We start from the raw sequence: 24,245 nt of genomic DNA, 5'->3' as shown, positions 1-24,245 counted from the left end.
TTGATTTAAATAACAGAAAGTTATTTAAGTTAAGTTATAGTCCAATCGGTCAATAACAGACAGATTAAACAACATTCAGACACAACAAGCAAATGTATAACTGCCCCAGAGCGCCCCCTGTCCTCAGACCCTCCTCACACCAAGGAAAAAACAAAACAATGGGAAATGAGAAATCTCAATGAGAACAACAGTGAAGGAGAGATCCACTCCCAGGGACTAAACCAGGACTGAACCAGGACTAAACCAGGACTAAACCAGGACTGAATCAGGACTAAACCAGGACTGAACCAGGACGGAATCAGGACTAAACCAGGACTAAACCAGGACTAAACCAGGACTAAACCAGGACTGAATCAGGACTAAACCAGGACTGAACCAGGACGGAATCAGGACTAAACCAGGACTAAACCAGGACTGAATCAGGACTAAACCAGGACTGAACCAGGACTAAACCAGGACTGAACCAGGACTGAACCAGGACTAAACCAGGACTAAACCAGGACTGAATCAGGACTAAACCAGAACTGAACCAGGACTAAACCAGGACTGAATCAGGACTAAACCAGGACTGAATCAGGACTAAACCAGGACTGAACCAGGACTAAACCAGGACTAAACCACCGGATCCATTTGGAAATAAAGTCCAAATCTATAGAGCCAGAGCCCACTCGAGACTCAGGGACAGAGGGGGGCTCATCCAGGACGGGGTAGGGCTCATCCAGGACGGGGTAGGGCTCATCCAGGACGGGGTAGGGCTCATCCAGGACGGGGTAGGGCTCATCCAGCCCAGCGAGGGGAGGATTCCATGTCGTCCTCCTTTAGCCATGTTTTGTTCTTGGTCAAGACACTTACCCCAGCTCGCCCCCAGTGTCTGTGTACACTCATGTATGAATGTCTGTGTAAATTAAAACACATTTGTTAACGTTGGACTTTTGTGTTCAGTAAATCAGACGATGCACAATGACTTTTTATCCAGTGTTTGATCAAACTAAACCAATGCAACTTTGTGCTTTGCTTTGATTATCTTTGCAACAAAAGCTAGCATAACACAGACAGGAAGTTACAAATGTTTTTAACCATGATTTCTTTCCGCTTCTGGTTAGTCATCTTGTTTAATTACTTTCTTTTAAAAGATTCCAAGAAGGATGCACTTAAACAGGATAAAGAGACTCACTAACCGCACCCTCAAAATGTCAGACCACTCTGTAGACGTCCTGCTTAGTCAAAACTAATCTTTGTGTCTTTTACCTACATTTCCCCACAGATTTCCTTCATTGTATTTAAGTGTGAGGAGATTGGGTTATTTTTGTTCTGATTGACACTTCTGTGCTGTTCAAATGACATTAACATGAAACTTGGGAGCCTGGATTGATTTAGTCCTGTCATAAAATATACGCCAATGTCCCAGTGGACTTTAATATGGATTTCTCTAGAGCCATCATTACTTTATCTGTCAGAGTTTAAAGCGCAGACGGCCTCCCTGTGCCAAATACTTCTTAAATGAATCTTTGTTTTGGTTGTTTTCCCTTTCTTCTTTTCTGTCAGGCCTTCCATCTGTCCTTCATCTAATTCTGAGGATACTACGAGATTTGAAGGCTTCATAAAAATGTTGCCTTTTGTGACTTGAGTGGATTTCAACACTTAAAAAGTTCCCATAGAGACAGTTTTGTAACATTTTACTTCTCTTGTCTTGGTTTGGTCTTAATCCTGATGTAGACTTGGTTTAGTCTTGATCCAGCACTGGTTTGGTCCTTATCTAGTCCTGGTTCTAGTTTAGTCCGTGTATATTTAATGTGGACATTTTAGCTCAATGTGCTTAAATCGCTTTTAAATAAAGTTAAATCGGAATAAATCAAGTTATATTGAATTGTAATTTATGCGAATACTGAACATCGCTGTATTTACTGTACACTGAAAAAAGTAAAACATTAACAAAGCTGTGAAATTATGTATTTTAATAATTCCACATTTTGCATCTGAGTATAAGTCTCACCCCCGGACAAACTATAAAAAAATACAACTTATAGTCCAGAAAACAAGAAGTCAAGACGGCCACACACCAGTGCACACAGACACGGAGGGTGAGGTGGGTTAAGTGTCTTGCCCAAGGATACAACAACAGCATGCATCTGTGGGAGCTGAAATCGTCTGGATCTGACCACTCGACCAATCATGTTTATGTCGAGAGCAGAATTCAAATCTCCGCCTTCGAATCAGTGGATAAACTCTCCACAAACTGAGCTTCTGTCTGTTCAAACTATAACTAATCTACTCCAAATTCATAAAATCTCATCAAATTCAAATAAGACCGACATTTGAATGTATTCTTCCCGTGAAACCTTAAAACTCTTAGCCTTGATTTTATGTGTCAGACGAGGAGATCATCTTCAGGTCGTGGGATGGCTCTGTGTGGAGAGCAAATATTCACAACAACGAATCCAGCCTCCTGCTCAGGAATACCACTTTTGTAAGTACTTGTATTTATTATATTTGTAAAAGTTATATCCCTTATAAAAATCTGAAAATGTACTTACATGATACAATAGCGACGTGTCCATGGGTTTCAGCTTCCTGTTTATAGGCGCCATTTTGAAGACCATGGAGAGTAGTCTGTATAATATTTATTTAAGTCGTTCATATTTCGTATCCAATGGTTTCAAGGTGGAACTAATTGTAAAAAGTCCTCAAAAGGCATCCATCCTGCTAAAGTATTATTTTGTGTTTTTCAGGCCACGTTCAAAGCCTCAAAGTTCTGGGTGTCTCCGGATCTGGGCTTCATCCTCCTGGCGTACGACGTCAGACCAGTGAGAACAGTTTATATTCTCCTCTTTCTCTCTCTCTCTCTCTCTCTGTCTTCCTCTTTTCTCTTTCTCTCTCTCCCTCTCTATTTCTTGCTCCTTTATTTCTCTCTCTCTGTCTGTCCGTCTCTTACTCTCTCTTCTATTTTCTCTTTCTCTGTCCCTCCCTCACTCACTTTCTTTCCTTGTCTCTCTCTTTTCTGTCTCTCTTTCTGTTTCTCTCCGCTATTTCTCTCTCTCTTTCTCTCTCTGTCCGTCTCTTACTCTCTATCTCTCTGTATTTTTCTCTCTCCTTCTTCTCTTTCTCTGTCTCCCTCTCTTCTCTGTCTCTCTCTCTTTGTTTCTTGCTCCTCTATTTATCTCTCTCTCTGTCTTCCCATCTCTTACTTTCTCTATATCCCTCTCGCTTTCTCTCTCTGTCACCATCATCCATTTTCTCTGTCTCTTCCTCTCTCTCTCTCTCTCTCTCGCTCTTCCTCTTTCTGTCTCTTTCTCTCTCTCTCCCTCCCTTCCTTTCTGTCTCCCTCTTTTCTGTCTCTCTCCCTTTCTGTTCCTTGCTCCTCTATTTCTCTCTGTCTGTCCGTCTCTTACTCTCTCTTCTGTTTTCTCTTTCTCTCTCCCTCCCTCTGTTCTCTCTCCCTCTCTTTCTCTCTCTGTCTCTTTCTCTCTCTGTCTCCCTCTTTTATCTGTCTCTCTCTCTTGCTCTCTCTGTCTCTTTCTCTCTCCCTCTGTTTCTCTCTCTTCCTCTCTCTCTGTCTCTTTCTCCCTTCCTCCTGCTCTTTCTCTCTGTGTCTCTCTCTCTTCCTCTCTCTCTGTCCCTCCCTCTCTCTCTGTCTCTCTCTTTCTTCCTTTCTCTGTCTCTTCCTCTCTCTGTCTCCCTGTTTTATCTGTCTCTCTTCCTGTCTCTGTTTCTTTCTCTCCCTCTCTCTTCTCTCTCTTTTTTCTCTCCTCTCTTCCTCTCTCTCTGTCTCTCTTTTGCTGTCCCTCCCTCTCTCTCTGTCTCCCTCTTGTATCTGTCTCTCTTCCTGTCTCTGTTTCTTTATCTCCCTCTCTCTTCTCTGTCTCTCTCTCTCTTTTCCTCTCCTCTCTTCCTCTCTCTGTCTCTCTTTCTCTGTCCCTCCCTCTCTCTCTCAGTGTCTATCCACTAAAGAAAAGGCAAATATAAAACCCTACAGACGTGGACCATGTGACCTCAGCTCTTGCGTCTGATTGGCTCCTGCTGTGGGTGCATGTTCCGAATGGGGATTACTCTATTCCACTTCCAATCAAAAACATCCAAAATGTCCTCCTCAGTATTCCAGCAGTGACTGGGTTTATAAATCCAAAAACACATAGTGGAACGGAGACATGGCAGCACCAGACTGTGAACCACGAGAGAACGACGGGTTTCTGAATTTCCCCCGTTTAGCCCCGCCCATTTAATTTTGGAAGCGATTTCATACAGTCTCATTTATTTCACTTTCTTTTACAGTCAGAGTTGGGAAGTAACTGAATACTTGTACGAAAAATACATACTGTGAATACTAATTTTACTCTTTTTCGATTTGGTGGTTTCATAATACAGTTACTTTCTGAATTAAAATGAATACACAATAGTACTTCATCTGCAGTTTTGGCTTTGAACTGCACAGTATTAATGAGAGAATGTGAGCGTGTGTGATTTTTCGTCTAATTGGACATAAATGAATCCAGAACAAACAGTGTAACAAAAAGCAAGCTGTTTGTAATTAAATATCAAGTTTTTTCACACTACGATATAATGCAACTTGGAGTATTCAGACTACAGTACACTGATAGACCCGTGTCACAGAATATATTACAAAGTACATTTTAATCTGGGTATTCAGTATTCTGGAACTAAATACATTTTCAAAGTATTCTTCTCGTATTTACAGTATACTAGACTGTCTCATGTTTCTTGTTTCACTACAATGTTTAGATGTTAGTTCTGGTGTTTGTCCACAAGGGGGCGCTCTGTCATAGCAGTGACACTTGTTGCTTCTGAGTCTGTTCTGATTTGTTGATGGTTCTTCACCTCAGTCTCGTCGTGGCTCGTGGGCAGTGGATCTGGATCCCACTGACACATTTATATCGTCCACTCAAGAAGCTGAAGTCTGATGTGTGGAATTATTATGGATTTGAAAAACAAGAACGAAAAGATGAGCCGCCGATCTGCAGAGCCACCAAAAAAAAAAGATACGGCTCCGACGGCAAACACGAGTAACTTACATGCACATTTATAACACGTTTGGGTCCAGGCCACAATACTTTTTATTTACATGGTCCTGGTGTCCACATATGAGGACATTATACTGTCTTCGTTTAATGATTATCGTGATAATATCGTTAATCGTGATTATTTTGGGCACAACAATCGTGAGTCTAAATTTGAATATTGTCCCATCTCTAGTTGTAACAGTAGTAGTAGTAATAATGCTAAGAGATGGTAATAAGAAAGGAAATAATCATTCTGGTTCGCAAACTGATTTTTTGTAACTGCACATTAGCGCCTGGCGTCCTCACTGTTAGCATCATTAATTTCTGTACAATTTTATCTCCAGGTTTTGCAGAGTCAGGCTAAAATGAATAAATATTTAAAGGTGAGACAGTGGACAGAGAGCTGCAGGTGACAACATGTTGAACACTACACAAATAAAATGAATACTTAATACTTAATACTGGAGGACGCTTCTGTGTTTGCAAATGTTTGTGTCTAACATTATCTTGAGGCAGAATAAATAATAAAACTGAAGTATTCTATCTAAAAAAAAAATAACTGGATAGTTTTATTTTAGTTCATTTGAATTTTAATAAGTTGTTTACTTTATGTTTTAATAAAAGCGACAGTTATCTTTGAGACTCATAGCCAAACTGCTTCACTAGTGTCTTCAGGCAAATCAAGGTGACATGAAAACACTTGTCAAACGCTGATAAATCCACAGGTCTTGCTTCTTTCGTGCAAATCTTTATTGAACATCCTTTTATCAGACCACTTTTAGATCTCACGATTTCAGCCCCAGATAGGAGTGTTCCCATTTTCTCTGCAAGGCGCAAAAACACCATCCCCATCCATCGTCCAATCAGATCGTCCGAACGCTTCCCCCTTTTCCCTGTGGAGTTTGGACTAAATGGCAATATGGTAGAACAAACAGGGGGCAGGCGCGTGTCCCAGTGCCATCACTGGACATGGAGTGTACACAGGGAAGTCATCGCATTATCAGCTCCACCAAATCTGCAGCCGCACGGATTAAACGCCGCTCTCTCAGCCAGCGCCAAACCTGTTTTACTGAATTTAAATGAATCCAACTGTTTGTGGGTTTGGGATGAGGCGTAGAGTGAGGACAGGAAAAACAGCAAGATGCACAATGGAAACTGCAATTTGAATGGTCACAATCAAAGGTGGCAGGTAACAAAGTAAAAGTACTAAAGTGCTGTACTTCAAATTTTAGGTATCTGTACTTTGCATAAATACATTTTAAAGTGCTATACTTTTAACTTTCACTTCACTACATTTGAGAGCAGTATCTGTACTATAGATTGGATGATATTAAAATTTAGACTCACGATTATTGTGACCAAAATAATCATGATTAATGATATTATCATGATAATTATTAAACCAAGGCAGTATAATGTCCTCATATGAAAAAATATAATGTCCTCATATGAAAAAATAAAAGTATTGTGGCCGAGACCCAAAATGTGTTGTCCTCAAGTGGACACCAGGTCCTAGGAGGTTATAGGTTCAGATTCATTCATGATTGTTGTAAAACTATGCGTCGCTGTTAGCAAGTTGTGCACTCAGCAGTGCAAAATGCTGTTCAGGTACCCCTAACCTAGCGATAGCAAAGTCGACACAAACACAGATTCATACAAATCCAAACTAACACAAACTACACTCAATAGTTTATTTCACACAGTGTGTTATTTATGATGGATATTTTTGGCTCAAGTTTGTCAAACGATGCAGGATGTTTGTGCATGTAAGTTACTCGTGTTTATCCTCGGAGCCGTATCTTTTTGTCAGCGGCTCTGCAGATCGGTGGCTCATCTTGTTGGTCTTGTTTTTCAAACCCATAATAATTCCACACATCAGACTTCAGCTTCTTGAGTGGACGATATAAATGTGTCAGTGGGATCCAGATCCACTGCCCACGAGCCACGACGAGACTGAGGTGAAGAACCATCAACAAATCAGAACAGACTCAGAAGCAACAAGTGTCACTGCTATGACAGAGCGCCCCCTTGTGGACAAACACCAGAACTAACGTCTAAACATTGTATTGAAACAAGAAACATGAGTCAGTCTGGTGCCATAAAGGCGATTATAATCATGTGCAATGATCATGATTATTAAAAAATGCCATGAACAATTAATTTTGGATCTTTTTTTGTCACGATTAACAATATTATCGTATATCGTCTCATGCCTAATCTGTACTTTCTGCTTCAGTACATTTTGAACAGGACTGAAAAATGAAAGTATTTATTATTATTGTTTGAGATCTGCTGAAAAGACTGAGGGGTTTATTTTTAACATGTTCAATTTAAGCAAACAAAAATATACAGATAAAACAGCTAGAACAGCTAAACAAAATACAGCACAAATCTTTAACTAAAAAATCACTACACTTGAAGCTTTATACAATTTCAAATTCTACGTGAAATACTTTTAAGTTTAAGTACTTTTTTTAAATGGGTACTTTAATACTTTTTAAGTTGATTTTTTTCATGTGATACTTTTACTTGAGTATTTTTTTGCCCCAGTGTCTGTACAAATTGAGTACTTTCTCCACCACTGGTCACAATTAGCTCCAATGCAGTGTTTTTTTTTTGTTTTTTTGTTTTTTGTTTTTTGTTTTACATGATTTTCTCTGCAAAAAACTGTCTCATTCTGTGTAAAACCCTTTAGCCTTGTAGCTCCGATCTCCACATACTGTTCTAAATGTATGTTGTTCTTGTAATGTTTAATAATATTTCCATCTCCTCTCAAATATCAGTGACTCTGGAACTTAATCATCCTTTTAAAAAAACAAATCGCAAATCTAATCATATACAATGCTCATCATAAAAATCACATTACAGTGGTCCCTCGCTATATCACGGTTCACCTTGTCTGAGAAAAAGTGTCTGAGAAAAGTGTATAAAGTGTGTGGTGAGGGGTTTACAGCTGCAAAACATATAGAATAATTGTAAAAAATAAAGCTGGTACTTCGCGGATTTCGCCCATTGCGGGTTATTTTTAGAACATAACGTAGAAAATACTTGCCTACCTTTTCCATACTAAGAAAAATATTAATATTACTAATAATTTTATACACTATACTCTACTCTCTAATACACTTTACAGTTTGATCCAATAGGAAACCTTACCGTTCCATTGTGAGTGTAACGTGTAATCCCCGAGGAGCTGTGACTGGGTTTGAATCTAAAAATAGGCCCAGCTGTGCACACAAAGCTCCAGAACTCATTATGATTTCAGCACAGAGAGGTCAATGGAGCTCTGCTGTCTAAACAATACAGTCCTACCCTCTGTCAGGCCCGGTTTCACATCCATTGCACAATCACGAGATGTTTTTAGATTCATTTCACTATGCAAATATTTCAAATTAGGCCCTCAAGCTCTTTGCGTGGTAGTAATAGGTATTCTCGGATATCACAAATAAGTGCGTTCGTTTGTTTTGTGCGGAGAGGTGTGGAAATGTGGAGGGAAGTAAACAGGAGGGCAGAATAAATGGTGCTAATAAGATTAAACAGTACTTCAGTTTTTCCTGATAGGATTTGCAGTTGGCTTGAGCTGGTCTCTGTCTCTGTGAAGGACACGTTCTGCAGGTCTGTCCTTCCTGCTGCTGTGAGAGTGGACGATGAATAATGCTGGTCCTGCACATGTGCCATTCTCGTGTAGTAACCATGTGCAGTACAGTTGTCCCTCACTGTATCACGGTTCACTTCAATTTTACATATATATTTTTTTTTACAGTGTGTGAACGTGCATTGTGCTGTGCGTTCTGATTGGCTGTTGGACTGTAGACCATTGTGTTGTGCGTCCTGATTGGCTAAGGGACTGTAGACCATTGTGTTCTGCGTCCTGATTGGCTGAAGTGCTGTATGTTTGCAGTTTGTTTTCTCCCCGACAAAACCCACGATGTCGATGAAACGTTCTGCACCGACAAGGTTTGAACTTTGAGAGAGTTTAAACGAGAGAGAAATGCGAGAAAATGTTAATGCCTGTGTGAGGAAAGTGTATAAAGTGTGTGGTGAGGAGTTTACAGCCAAAAACATAGAGAATAACTGTAAAAAATAAAGCTGACTACTTTGCGGATTTCGCCTATTGTGGGTTATTTTTAGAACCCCCGCTATAAACGAAAGACCACTGTACTGTAGAATCTTACGTACAGACATAAACTGTATAAACAAATGAACAAAGTGAGTGTGACGTCACCCGTAGCGTTTGGTTCCAGGCAAATGAAGCTAATCGGGGCTAGAGGTTATAGAGGCAAATTTGGAGTCACATTCCATATTTGTAATTCCAACCACGAGAATCATAGCAACCAAAGAGCCAATCCGGAGCGAGGCTGTTGAAAGTGACGCCCCTTCTGCACGCACCGTGAGTTTAGCAGGGAGCAGGTGTCAATCAAACCTTTTGCTAACGCTAACGGGAGCGACATCAGGGAAAGAAGGCTCCTGACTTGTCTGTTATTAATGTTCATCTTGATTGACAGACACAATAGTGGAATAAAAACAGCAGAATGATGTAAAGCAGCTTAATATGAACATTTAAGACTGAAACGACGAGTCTGACAGCAGCAGGTACAGAGAGAGGACACAGATTATCAATAGAAATCAGTCGAAAAGTGACAAGTGATAAGACAGATAGATGGTTGTTTTTATGTTTTTTTAAATATTTTTTTTATTTGTTCATGTATTCAATAATTAATAATTCACATATTTTCTATCAGTTGAATTTAATTTTGTCATATGTTTGTTTTGTTTGTGTACGTTTTCATTTTCCTGGTTTTAAAACTTGAGAACAGCATTGACAGAATAGAAGAAGAGAAGAACAGCAATAGACAAAACCTTCAACCGGAAAAGTTATGTATTGTACCTTTAAATAAGCTCAAAAATGACAGTAGTAGCAGGTGGAGGACAGGTTTGTTGTGAGCCCACATGTATCCCTGCGTGTTCAGCCGTGGCTCAGCTCTTCCCTCTGATCCTGTAGCTGAGACGTGTTTATCATCGCCATGACAGCAGGCAGTATGGAGAGTAATGGTCCTCCTCCTCCTTCTGTCTGCCTCCTGTTAGGGATTCATCATAGTCACTCCTGCTTTCTCCTGCTTTCTGCTACAGACACCTAGCGCAGCAGACATCCATACATCTTATACTATTCTCTACATATCCTCAAGACTATGTCATTTTTTTAACTGCAATATCTAGAAAATATAAAAAATAAAGATAAATACAAAAATACACAAATCACTTCTGCTTTCTACAGGGGACGTCTCACCTCGTAGACACACATACATCTAATACTGTGCTCTGCTTGCATCACTCTGTCAAATATTTTTTATTTTTTTCTATTTTTTCTGGTCTATCTTCTTAAAATACCAAATTGTGCACAATATTTTAGGTTTTGTCCTTCCAGTTACATTTAAAGAGAACCCAAAGGCTCTGTACCTGATTTTTACTGTCTTAAAAAAGTGAAAAATAGAACTAGTTAATTTAAAATGGTTTGCAGTGGTCCAAAGGTCCTCAGTGACCTTATACATTCAGAACATTATCCCCCTGATGAGTTTATAAGTGTGTTTCACAAATTTCAGAGATAAGAGCAAAGTTTGGTGTAATGGTAAAGTTAGCAACTTTTAGCTTACTAGAGCGCACTTCCTTATCATCAGAAAATAAAACGCTTTATAATTAGATTAAGACAGAACAGACAGAATTTAGATTTTGCTCAAACAAGCTCTTTGGTTATTCTTGAGTAGTAGTATGCCAAAGCGGTGTTTTACTCTCATTTTAGTGATTTCTTGGACCATTATTTGTAGGTACTTGAACTTGAGTAATATTATTTTGAAGTGACTTACTTGAGTACAAGTTTCAGCTGCTTTACCCCCATTTGTCTGTCACACATGTCAAACTCAGGCCCGGGGGCCAAATCTGGCCCGTGGTGTAATTATATTTGGCCCCTGAGATCATATGAAATGTGCATTAGAGCTGGCCCGCTGACATATAGTGCATGCACCATTAATATTACAAATCCCAGAATGCTTTACTAGTACACTGCAGTCAAGACCAGCAAATGCCCCTCCTTTTCTGCTAACACTGATTAGCAACCAAGCTACTGGTCACCTCAGCCAAATTAATTGCTACAGAGAGACCCATATTTTATTTGATTTATTTAAATAAGAAATTATATTACTACTGATGTGTCTATTATTTAAAATTTAATTTCTCATATTTTTGTAATAACAGGCTTGAGTTGTTTTTGTGTTTAAGCAAAACTAAAGTCTGTTTCCATATGAAAAGATTAAACATTATATGTCAGGTGCAGTACATTTTTCAATAAATATTGAGCTTGGCCTGTGAATTTGTCTTAGTTTTTAATTTTGGCCTAGTGTGAATTTGATTTTGACGCCCTGGATCTGTGTCAAACGCTCAAAGGGGTCCCAAAATATCCTTATCTGATCCTCAATCTGTCATATTTTATTGTCATCAACTTTTCATGAACCTGTCAAGGGCGTTTCAGGGCAGTTTTAGTTCAAAGAGAAAACTCAAAATATTGTCTAACCTTGGATGACCAAAGGTGAACTCAGCTGAACTCTCGCCTCAGACCAGCATTTCAAGAAAAAGAAAAATATATATGTTATGACGTCTTACCAATCATTTTGAAAACACTGCACTTGGAGTCCTTGATGGAAAGGTTATCTCAACCAAAAAAAAGAAAAAAAGAGAAAAAAACAAAAAACGTCACGATGTGTTATTATTATTATTTTAAAAAAAGAAAAAAAAGCAGTTGATATTATACTTTTCACCACAAAATCTTTAGATGTTAAACTGAAAATGCAGGTTGTTCAGTCTTTTTTCTTCAATTCCTCCATAAGATCAGAACAGCGACATTGCACCATTGTTATGCTAATGCTAAAGCTAATTAGCATAAACACTAAGGCTTTCTAATCATTAGCCTAATGAACGTTACAACTAAGTAAACCAGTATTGATTTAGTACAGAATATGCTCTTTTTCCGTTAACTTTGGATTATAAAGTATACAGACGGCTTGAAATCAATTATTTTATTAAACTTGGAATTTTAATAACATAAAGCAAAGACCTTTACTTTAATGAGGAAAATGAATTCAGTTAATTCTAATGTAATATTAATCTTTCTCATACAGTATACATTTGAATAAACAAAACCGGTCCCAGTACTGAACCCTGAGGGACTCCACTAACAACGTTAAAGCATTATTTAAAATGTCCTTAACATCTGAAAACACTGTAAACCCCCAACCATTTTTTTAGTTTTTATGCATTATAGGATTATGTTTAAATGTTATTTCAAAGCAGTGAAAACCTAATTTGCACTTCATTCAATACCTTAGAATAAAACTTATACGGTCAAACGCAATATCCTCTCGTACTGTCGACGCACTACAGACCTTGGAGCAAATGGACCATAGATTTGTGCTACACATTCCTGAATTCAGAGAGTGTACAATGGAAATACCAGGAATTTCAGAATTGATATTGTAAAGGCTGACAGTATTCTATCTGTAAAATGAAGCAATTAACCCCGTTTAAGTATCACTGAAAGATTAAGAATGAAACAATTTAAAATGGAACAATTTAAAATGATCAGACATCTGTTTTTCCTCACAATTTTGGTTGATTAATTTAGTATATTAAAAATTCAAAAGCTAGTGGCTCGTTTTGAAATGGAGGCGAGGTTTAATAACTTCTACTGTACAGTGAAGGTTAAGGTGAGGAGGTATTTTAGTTTGAAAGGGAAAAAAAATGCTTTTACAAGAAATACCAGACCAGACCATTTCAGAATTGTATGATATTATGAAGGTTATAAGACACATAATGTAACCATCTGACCTGAACTTGACTTGTGAAAAAAGGTTAAATTCAAAATGTAATTGGCATTTTTGGAGATGTTTGAGAATAATGGGAGCAACCAAAGACATCATTAATGGTCTTCTGTATCTCTGAGTGTCCGTCGCTATGAAGATGCCATTGCTTTGCCTGAAATGTCCTTCATTATGGCATTAAACATCATGCATTTATTCACTTACAGGTGTTTTTATTGCTCAAAATATATTGAAAAACATGCATTATTACTATGAGTGAAGTCACTGCTCCACAGATCTGACCTGGGACTTGCATCTGCTTGTCTCCATGGAGATAGATATGTATATTGCCGTACTCTGGAACATTCTGGGGGAGGAGGGTGAACCCTTTTAATGGCGAGTGTATGTGTATCTTTAGCACTGGAAGATAAAGCCTCAGCAGAAATCTGTGGTCACAATAGATATTTATTATTTATGTTTTAGAATGTGAGCATCAAAATTGTGATGTTATTGCATTTTAAAGTGACTTATTTCCAGAGCCGGTCCAGACTATAAGCAGACTAAAACAGCTGCTTAGGGCCCCGAGGTCACCAGGGGGCCCCCAAGAGCTCATACATTTATATTGAAAATAATATATCAAGTTTTATTGGAAACAGGGCTTGTGTGTTTACAGCAGCCTGAATATCCCTCTAAAATAATTACATTAGTTTTATATCTATAGTAGTAAAATATCTGCTGCTACATGTGTTTTTGAGTCGGGCAGAGGTGAGGGCAGCTCTGTGTTCACACCGGAGCAAGGACCCGACATAATGCAAATGTAAACCCACTGTCGCCAACTGGAACATGTTAAAATCCACCAGAAAGTTGTCTAGAATTGTTGCTCCCCTTATATGTTTGTGTTCTGTTCTTATATGTTTGTGTTCTGTTCTTATATGTTTGTGTTCTGTTGTTGTGTCTGTTGTAGTTGTGTTATTCTGGATGTTTTCAGTCTGATGTTGTTCAGATAAACACAAATACAACTGGTCAAAGTGATGAGAGCAGAGTCAGAATGTGTCAAATGTGAATCACCAACAGCTGAGCCAGGAGGGGGCCCCAGAGACACATTCAGCTTAGGGCCCCCTGAAAGCTAGGACCGGCCCTGCATACTTTTATATTGAATTAAAATAAAAAAAATAAAAAAAATAAAATAAAAATCCATGTAATTCTTCAGTTGTCCATGTATTATCCATATTAATAATGATGATTAAAAAAACAAAAAAACAATTCAGTCAACTGGACAAAAGGTTTTAGAGTGCAGACGTTTTGCCGCTCGTCCAAGTTCTTCGTTCTTCAGTTCTGGTCAGATTTCTGCTGGACACTGCCTTATATCTCGGGGAGGGAGGAGCTAATTACACTGAAACACACCTATTTGTTTCCAGTTTCTATTTGTTGAGTAGGTCTCTTGTCCAGTTTTGGTCTGTTCAACAGAACTGAATTTTTCCTTTACTTTTAGAAAGACAAAACCATAATGAAAACGTTGGATGTTTTAAAAGCCGTATTGTTAAATCGCAGCTTGGTTCCTTCCACATGCTGATTTCAAAGTGTATTATAAATGTACACCTTTGAGGGTTGTTTATAGCATGAATAAAAGTCCTGTTAAACTCCGCCGGTTCACACAGCGCTCACAATTGTGCAATAATTCAAAAAGTCTGTGAATATTCAGAACTTTGCTTCAGGCGGGTTTGCACACATTTAACTTGGATTGCATATTTCCTGCACAGTGCTGTCGTGAGCAAATCGTATTTCACCACATTTCATTGTTTGTTTTGGGTCCAGTGAAAACACGACTCGATGTTTTTCACCGACGCTGTTAGCTCTGTTAGCTGAAGGGAATTAAAGCAGAAATATGTAACTTTTCTGGTAGACAGGTGCGAGGTAGAGGGTCTGAAAACATTTTAACTGGATTTTTTTTTTTATGGTAAATGGTAAAATTTTGATGTAGCACTTTTCCACCGTCAAGACACTCAAAGCCAAGCGTGTCAAACTAATTTTCACCAAGGGCCAGATTAGCAAAATGGCTGCCATCGAGGGCCAGATGTGACTGTGAGGCAGTGTAAATGTCACTAAATGTAATCAAATATCATGTCAAATAAATATAACTACTTTTCAACTTGTTAAATAACTCTTTCTGTATTTATTACTTATTCAAGTCAGTTTATCAGGGGATACACAGTTACACAGACGTTTTTAAAAGTGCGTATGGGGGACACCTGCTCACAGACATTCAGCACTGCTTCAAAAACAGCCTTTTAATTATTCTACAGTTTGTTGTTTTTCTTGAAGGCTGACTTTTGCATACTTGGCTTGTTTGGAGTCAAAATGCCGATATAGATTGTTCTCTTTCACAGCCAACCCCGCCTCATAACACAAAAAAACATACAGGTTTTTCTCCTTGAAGCACAAACTTGTGTTCACCTTCATCTTTCTTGAAACTGCCTTAAATTCCTACAGTTTTCCTCTTCCTACATTTTGGGATCATTATTTGCAAATATTTCTCATTTCCACTTGTTGGGAAAATCTAATTAGTTTATGGTTAATGTACACATTAAAGCAGCACAGACTTATTTTAACATGACAGTCATGCCTTTTAATTTACCTTCTCGCGGGCCACATAAAATGACATAGCGGGCCACATTTGGTCCCCGGGCCTTGAGTTTGACACACATGCTCAAAGTGCTTTACATCAAGAAAACACACACACACTGGGGGCAAGAAGGGTTAAGTGTCTTGCCCAAGGACACAACAGCAGCATTCACCTGTGGGAGCTGGAATCGACTGCTAAACCAATGATGTTTACGTCAAGAGTGGGATTTGAACCACCAACCTTTAGATCAGTGGATGAGCACTCACACCAACTGAGCTACTGTCGTCTGCTTTAATTTTGATTTTTTATAGATTATATGATTGTGTTTAAATCTTATTTCAAAGCAATGAACAACCTGATTTGTTCTTCATTCTAAACCTTGGAATAAAAATTGTACTGTCAGACCCAATATCCTCTCGTATTTTCGACGCACTACAGACCTTGGAGCAAATGGACCATAGATTTGTGCTACACATTCGTGGGTTCAGACTTATTACTGAGAACATGAACAGACAGATATGGTATTCATTAAAAACATCCTTCAAATGCCATTAGCGCCTTTGTATCTGCTGCGTATTTACTTCTATTGATGAATGTGAAATGAATGTGACAAGATTGTTCTTTTGTTCAAAAATATTAGATATAAAATGTTTTCAAGAGTCTCAGCACATATTTCAGGATTGTGATATTGTTAAGGCTGATGATATTCCATCTGAAAAATGAAGCAATTAACCCCTTTTCTGTGTTACTGCAATTTTGAGATTAAAAAATGGTGGCAATAGTGACTTTTAAAATGATCAGAATCTATTTTTCCACAGAATTCTGGTCGGTTCATTTAGTGTATTAGTGATTCAAAAGGCAATGGCTCATTTTAAACTGAACAGAAGGTTCACTGTACAGTGAAGGCTGCGAGAGATATTTTAGTTTGAAAGAAAAGAAAAAAAGATAAAAAATCCTTTTATAAGAAATATTTGGTGTACATTTTCTTTGTGGTAACTTTACGTACCTCAGCACTGCAGTGTGTGGTGTGTGTAGCACATAGGATCATAATAACACATGTAAACTGGAGTTCTACTTGAAAAATAACAATATAAAGCAACAGCTGGTCTGTAGTGACAGACACGTGCAGGAGTCAGAATCAGCCCCTTCTGTTCACTCAATGTTAAGAGGATATATATTTATGTCATAACAGTGTCCTGCACTAAACTCATGTGGGACGTGTGTGGACGTGTGTGGACGTGTGTGGACGTGTGTGGACGTATGTGGACGTGTGTGGACGTGTGTGGATGTGTGTGGACATATGTGGACGTGTGTGGACGTGTGTGGATGTGTGTGGACATATGTGGACGTGTGTGGACGTGTGTGGACGTGTGTGGACGTGTGTGTGGCTCCACAGGCAGATCGGAGGTTATCAGGGGCTCAGTGCTGAGCTAAACTTTTAGCTCTGTCCATAAAGCCCACACACCCCATGGTAAACCCCGTCTGCTCGAGACTCGAGCCCTGACTTAAGGGACGCGCTAGCGTTTAGCTTTAGCACCAACACAGCTTTTCTTAAAGGGGCGGAGCCACCTTTTCCTCTCTCACCAGTGTCCTCTGACACATACTTCGAGTCTCTGCAGCTTAGAGCCGTGTAAACATGGATTGGTTCAATTTTGAATAGTAAACTTAGGCTGGGCATGTGGGTGCAGTCTCATTAAAATGCAAAACACAGTTACTGCGGTCAGCCCTTGTGCAGTGTGACGGATCATACTGTGGTACTGCAGTGTCGCAGTTACCACCACAGCCCTACATACAGCCTCAATCAGCCTTCAAACTCAGCATTACCTGTACTATGAAATACTATGAAATACTATGAAATACTATGGAATACTATGGAATACTATGGAATACTATGGAATACTATAAAATACTATGAAAATTGTGTAGCCATGTTCAATAAAAACAGGCATAAACCTGTGATGTTTTCTTTTTTTTTTTTTTTTCTATCCTGGGTCGTCGTTGTGAAATAAATATTTTATATTTTAATGAACCATCTCGAGTTTTGTGTCATTTGCTCCTTTTGTGTTGCAGGTGTACCAGACGTCCTTCCTGGCATCTTACCTCATCTATAACCTCTACACACGGTGAGGACAGTTTATATTTATATTTTTAGAAAGCAGGTTTAAATGTGGAGCTATGGTGGAAAAGTAGTTAAGGACGTTGCATTGTGTAATAAACAAAACAAAACTAAATTGAAGTAAAGTCTTGTGTGTTATTTGTTGTCCAGAGAGGTGCGAGAGCTGAACCCTCCAGAGGTGTCCGACTCTGTGCTGCAGTTTGCCTCGTGGGGCGTTCAGGGACAGCAGCTGGTGAGTACTTAGCTGACACACAGAGAAACAGCAAAAAAAAAAAAAGACTACAGATATTTAATTAATACATGTCTTCTTCAAACTAAATACAGTTGTCCCTCATTGTCGCGGGAGTGCAGTTATACATGATTTTTTTCAGTGTATGATCGTGCATTTTGTCCTGCGTCCTGATTGGCTGTTGGACTGTAGACATTGTCCATCAGTCTCCTCCGTGCCGTGTCTCCTGTACAGTACAGAATGTGTTCAGACAAATTTATAAACAAACAAAAAAATAAATAAACTGTGACTCTGAAGTGCTGTGTGTTTGCAATTTGTTTTCTCCCCGACAAAACCCACAATGTCGATGAAACGTTCTGCACCGACAAAGACGCCTACGTAGGTTTGAACTTTGAGAGAGTTTAAACGAGAGAGAAATGTGAGAAAATGTTAACGCCTGTGTGACAAAAGTGTATAAAGTGTGTGGTGAGGGGTTTTACAGCAAAAACATAGAGAATAATTGTAAAAAATAAAGCTGATACTTCACAGATTTTGCCTCATAGTTAGTCTTAACCTGATGTAGACTTAGTTTGGTTTTGTTCTAGTCCTGGTTTGATTCTGGTCTAGACCTGGTTTAGTTCCGGGTTAGTTTCCCTTAAAGGTCCTATATTGCACAAAATGGACTCTTTTGAGCTTTAAGCCATGTTATAATGCTGCTATCTCCTCAAAAACATACCTGGAGTTGTTTCATTTCATTTGAGTAACCCTGGTTTATCAGTCTATCTACATCTCCAAAGCTCAAAATGCTCTGTTCCACCTTGTGATGTCATGCAGTGGTCATTTTCAAGTTCACAGCTCCTTTTACCTTTAGTTCAGTACAGATTGGCAATTCCAGAGCTGAAATGATCCAAATGATTCTAGAAATGAAGGTGTGTGGGCACTTCCTGTATCACCACATGATGACATCACAAGGTGGAACAGAGTGTTTTCGGTTTGAGAGAAGAAGTAGTCTGTGTGTTAAACATGTGTGAATGAAACAGAACACAACTCCAGGTGTGTTTGTGATGAGGAAACAGCATTAGAACATAGATCATAAAATAAAAAGTATAATATGAGCCGTTTAAGTGTGAACATAGTCTCAGTGGAACCAATCTGCAGTTTAAAAACGTGTATTTGTAAAGTGAAAAATGCCTCCCAGGGCTTCTCCATTATTCGTATCCACTCAAACAGGGATGTAATTAACCATTTGACGACATATTTATCTGCTCTGGCTCCTCTGGTTGAAGAAGCTGTGTGTCAGTCGCCTGCATTAGTCATTATGTTATCACTGTGGAAATATGTTTTACAAACCAGCACCGTCCCTGTAGTCCATTACTCTCCCCGATATGCCATTTTTACCAGCAAGTGTATCTTCAAAGTGCTCACAGTTTAGGATAAATCTTTGAGAAATGCAAATGTACAAACCGGAGAAGAAAATTATTATTAAAACTCAAGCTGTGAGGTGTGCGGGATTAAAAGTACGATAATAAAAATGAAAAAAAAAAATGGTTATGGGCGCATTTTTATATACAGCACTTTTCCACCTTCAAGTCACTCACCCATTCACCATTCATACAGAAGTGTACGCAGACGCTGGAGGTGAAGTGTCTTGCTCAAGGACACAATGACAGGATTCATCTGTGAGAGCGGGATTTGAACCGGAAACCTTCGGATCAGTGGAAAACCCCAACTGAGCTGCTACTATGAAAAACGTGAATGAGCTGAGATGGAACAAGATATGTTATACTTTAAAAAAAATAAATCCATTCTTCCGCTGATCCGGGGTTGGGTCGCAGGGACAGCAGTCTAAGCAGGAACTCCCAGACTTCCCTCACCCTAGACGCTTCCCCCAGCTCTTCCAGGGAGGCCCAAGGCGTTCCCAGGCCAGCCGAGAGACATAGCCCCTCCCCTGTCCTGCTAGTGGGACATACCTGGAACACTGCAACTTTTTAAATACACTGGTCCCTCATTTATTGCAGGAATTATGAAAATGACCCACAACAGGCGAAATCCGCGAAGTATCAGCTTTATTTTTTACAATTATTCTCTATGTTTTTGTCTGTAAAACCCCTCACCACACACTTTATACACTTTTCTCACACAGGCGTTAACATTTTCTCACATTTCTCTCCCGTTTAAACTCTCTCAAAGTTCAAACCTTCGTAGGCGTCTTTGTCGGTGCAGAACGTTTCATCAACATTGTGGATTTTGTCGGGGAGAAAACAAATTGCAAACATACAGCACTTCAGAGTCACACTGCGATCCAACGTTTATGTAATTGATTGAACAGTCAGTGAACCTGCTTCTGTTAAATCGTCTTAGATAAATACTGTGGCTTGCGATGAACAGAATGCAAAGTTATGATCTGGGTGACAGTTTAAAACAAAAAAGTAATTGCCCCCCAGGGAAAAGCTATTTAGATTTGATTGGCAGTTTACATAAAACAAAACACAACAACAAAAGAATACTCAAGTGTCCGTGTGTCAATACTACAAGCGGCTAATTAAAGGAAGTGAGTGCAGTCTGAGCTCTGACAGTCTGAAAAAAAGTTCTACCATCAAAACTGAAGTTGGGTTGCCAGTGCGTTACCCTGCAGACAGAGGGCACATACAAGCTTTTCTCATTAGACAGTATGGACAGTATACACTGCAGCATCAGAGGCACTGAGTCGTGATGGGCTGCAGGTGCTGGGGTGGTGAGGATTCAGATCACACTTCTTTTAGGTTTAAACCAACTGGATTTCAGCATTAGAACTGGCAACGCAAAAGAAAGACGTGTGTGAGGCTCATTCCGCGCTCTGATTCAACCAAAACACCACATATACAGGACCTCATCTTCAAAGTTTTTGTAATTAAACGTCGACTTTTTTAGAACTTTTAACCATATTATAGTTGTTTCTTTCTCATTTACTCTCTCGCAGTTGTATTTGGAGTCATTTGTGCATGTTTGAGCAATGTTTAATCATTTATTTTCAAGATCATATTCAATAATCCACATTTTCATCGTCACTGGCACACGCCCACTGTGACGCTCTTACTTTGCTCTTCAACTACATTTTTTAATCAATGATACAAGTGGGATTCAGCCCGTCACATAGTCGTTTCTCTCATTGGACACTGCAGTTTTCTAACGTGGAAGTCAGCGGACATGTTCATTTTATTAAGTCGTTTTAGATGAATATTGTGCTTTAAAATGTGCAAATTATAACATAATGATCCAAGGGTGTCATAGATTATAACTATAACTATAAATCTGCATTATAACTGTTATCAGTATCAGTAAAAGTTATATTATTTGTAAGTTATTTTATATTTAGATGTGGTTATGGAATTTCAGATCAAAATCCTACATGTGGGTCCATTAATATAGAGACGAGCTTTGATACACTGCCTGGCCAAAAAAGAAGTCGGCACCTAAAAAAAAGGTCACACACTCTAATATTTGGTTGTTCCTTTATCTTTGATTACGTCACATTCGCTGTGGCATTGTTTCGATTTCGCTTCTACAATGTCACAGATTTATTTCCATCCAGTGCTGCATTAATGTTTCACCTGTTGCATTGATGATGGTCGAGTCTGACGCTGCACAAAGCTTCTCCAGCACATCCCAAAGATTCTCAATGGGGTTAAGGTCTGGACTCTGTGGTGGACAATCCATGTGTGAAAATGACGTCTCATGCTCCTGATCCACTGTGTCACAATTTGAGCCCGATGAATCCTGGCATTATCATCTTGGAATATGCCCGTGTCATCAGGGAAGAACAAATCCACTGATGGAATAACCTGGTCATTCAGTATATTCAGGTGTCAGCTGACCTCATTCTTTGAGCACAGACTGATGCTGAACCAAGTTAAATCCAGATGGTGACTTTTTTTTGGCCAGGCATTGTATTTGATGTGTTGTTCAGTAATTACATTAAAATACAATGAAAATTCTATCTGTATTTATCTCTTCCCAGATGTACATATTTGAGAACAACATCTACTACCAGACGGACGTCCAGAGCAGCTCCTGGAGGCTCACGTCTTCAGGACAGGAGGGCATCGTCTTCAACGGGATTGCAGACTGGCTCTACGAAGGTACAAGGAGAGCTACATATATATACTTTCACTAGTCACTGTCTTTATCCGGGGTGGAGAAGTGAAGGCAGCAGTCTAAGCAGGGATTCCCAGATTTCCCCTTTCACACACCTCCTCCAGTTCCTCCAGGGGGATCCTGCGGCGTTTCCAGGCCAGCAGAGACACATAGTCCCTCCAGGATGTCTTGGGTCTTCCCCGGGGCCTCTCTGGGGAGGAGTCCAGGAGGCATTCAGAGCAGAAGGCACTAAAAAAGTCAAATTCATTAAACTATTGGTCATGTCTAAAGTGAAATGGTACAAAGTCAAAAGTACAAGATTTAACAAAAAACTTACAAAGCCACTCCATTTCACAAGATTAGAATATATATGCTGTATTATTAAGACTATTTAGAAAAATATGTTTATATACATTTTAATAATAATAATAATGTCTTACACTTGTAATGCGCTTTTCAAAGCCTCTCAAAGCCTCTACACTACAGTCATGATTCATTCATTTCCACACTTGGTGATGGTAAGATACTACTGTAGCCACAACTGCCCTGGGGCAGACTGACGGAAATGAGGCTGCCAATCTGCGCCATCAGCCCCTCCGATCCGATACTAGGCAATGTGGGTGAAGTGTCTTGCCTAAGGACACAACGATAGAACTTGGTCCGAGCGGGAATCGATCCTCTGACGCCACTTTCCTCCCCTCTCCTCCCTCTCTCCACCCCTCCTCCTTCCTCTGTCATCCCTCTGTCCTCTCTCCTCCTTACTCTACTAAAACATTAAACTCAGACTGACCTGTTTTGTGTCGTTTGGTCTGTTTTTTTGTTTTTTTGTTTTTTTCGTAGTGGAGGTCTTGAAAACCCCCGTCTGTCACTGGTGGTCTCCTGACGGGTCTAAACTGGCCTATCTGACCATCAACAACACGGACGTCCCAAACATGCTCCTCCCACGCTTCACCGGAGCCCTGTACCCAAGAGGACACGAGTACCCCTACCCCAAGGTACTGCACACGACTTCAGTCTGCAAGAAACAAGGACCAACACAAGAATTTAGAAATATATTTAGACACGCAAGATTTATGAAAGTTTGACATGGAAAATAAACCCTTTCTCACGTCAAGATGTGTAAAATTACAAGCATTAGCATCTGAAAACGTATTCTATTAAAATACATTCATGTAACTATATTTTTCTACCGGATTGTGCCTTTGGAGATGTTACTACTTTGATTAGAATGTTCCACAGTACAGCATTAATCGTATCTATGTCTACATGAGGACAAAAGGGTCAGGGTTACTACGCAAACAATGCAAGTTTTTCTGTTTTGTTTTGTTTTTTGAGCCTTAATACGCCCAGAATTAAATAAATGTACAGTAAATACATCAGTTTAATGCCGTACTGTAGAACACATGTGTCAAACTCAAGGCCCACGAGCCAAATGTGGCCCGCCGTGTCATTTTATGTGGCCCGCGACAAGGTGAAATAAAAGGTCTGACTGTCTTAAAATATCAGTTCATCAGGAGATACACAGTTAAACAGACACTTTTTCACATCTATGCAAATTCATATGCAACATTTGTAACGTAATAAAAACAAAAACAGTTAATTAACGAGAGTAAAAAGTAGTTCCATTTATTTTACATTATTAAGGTTTAAGTGAACATCTTGTATGATCTTGCAGTTTCTTTAGTGTTAATATGCTAAAGTGTTGTTAATGACCAGAGCAGAGGTTCCTCTCACGTGTCGCTCTGTCTCTCCACGCCGCACACCTGAGTGGGAGGGGCTAAAGACTGAAATATTACACTGTCTCCTGTCTCCGAGTGGACCAAATACACCAGCACGAGTTTATGCTTTACACATCATGGGGAAGTAGTTAAAGTGTCTATCTGGACTCTGAAAGCAGTTTTTCATAATCAGTCAATCAATTTCAATTTTCAGCGGCAAAGATTTCAGATTGACAAAGATCTGGCAGTGATACAAGCGCCAAAGATGGAACAGTTTTATAGAAAATCAAGCACAGATCAATACGAGCTTATGTAGATCTATAATCACATATGAAACATGATAGTGCGATGAGAGGAAACATGTTTACTCTGATCTTTTCTTCTCTCTCCTCCCTCCTTCCTCTTTCTGTGCTCCCTCCCTCCTCTCTTCCCTCCTTCCTCTCTTGTCACTCTCTCCTTCCTTTATCCTCCCTCCTCTCTTCTCTCTCCTCCCTCTATCCTCTCTCTCTTCTCTCCCTCCCTCTCCTCTCACTCTGCTCCCTCTCTCTTCTATCTTTCTTCTCCTCTCTCCTCTGTTCCCTTCTCTCTCCTCTCTTCTCTCTCCT

The 24,245-nt window shown here is 39.4% G+C and overlaps 1 protein-coding gene across 1 annotated transcript in view; it reads left to right on the top strand.

Annotated features, from left to right (window-relative positions):
- Window positions 1–24,245, top strand: part of LOC117388976 (inactive dipeptidyl peptidase 10-like) — a 149,688-nt gene that overhangs the window by 100,871 nt on the left and 24,572 nt on the right. The window contains exons 4-9 of the mRNA XM_055230514.1: window positions 2,373–2,467; window positions 2,730–2,804; window positions 17,556–17,608; window positions 17,752–17,833; window positions 21,807–21,927; window positions 22,763–22,917. Coding sequence (XP_055086489.1) covers window positions 2,373–2,467; window positions 2,730–2,804; window positions 17,556–17,608; window positions 17,752–17,833; window positions 21,807–21,927; window positions 22,763–22,917 — 581 coding nt within the window. The remainder of the gene's footprint in view (window positions 1–2,372; window positions 2,468–2,729; window positions 2,805–17,555; window positions 17,609–17,751; window positions 17,834–21,806; window positions 21,928–22,762; window positions 22,918–24,245) is intronic.

This window comes from Periophthalmus magnuspinnatus, chromosome 21 (assembly GCF_009829125.3).
Source record: "Periophthalmus magnuspinnatus isolate fPerMag1 chromosome 21, fPerMag1.2.pri, whole genome shotgun sequence".
Lineage (NCBI taxonomy): Eukaryota > Metazoa > Chordata > Actinopteri > Gobiiformes > Gobiidae > Periophthalmus > Periophthalmus magnuspinnatus.
The sequence above is the reverse complement of the archived record's forward strand: the minus strand, read 5'-3'. Positions and strand labels throughout refer to the sequence as shown.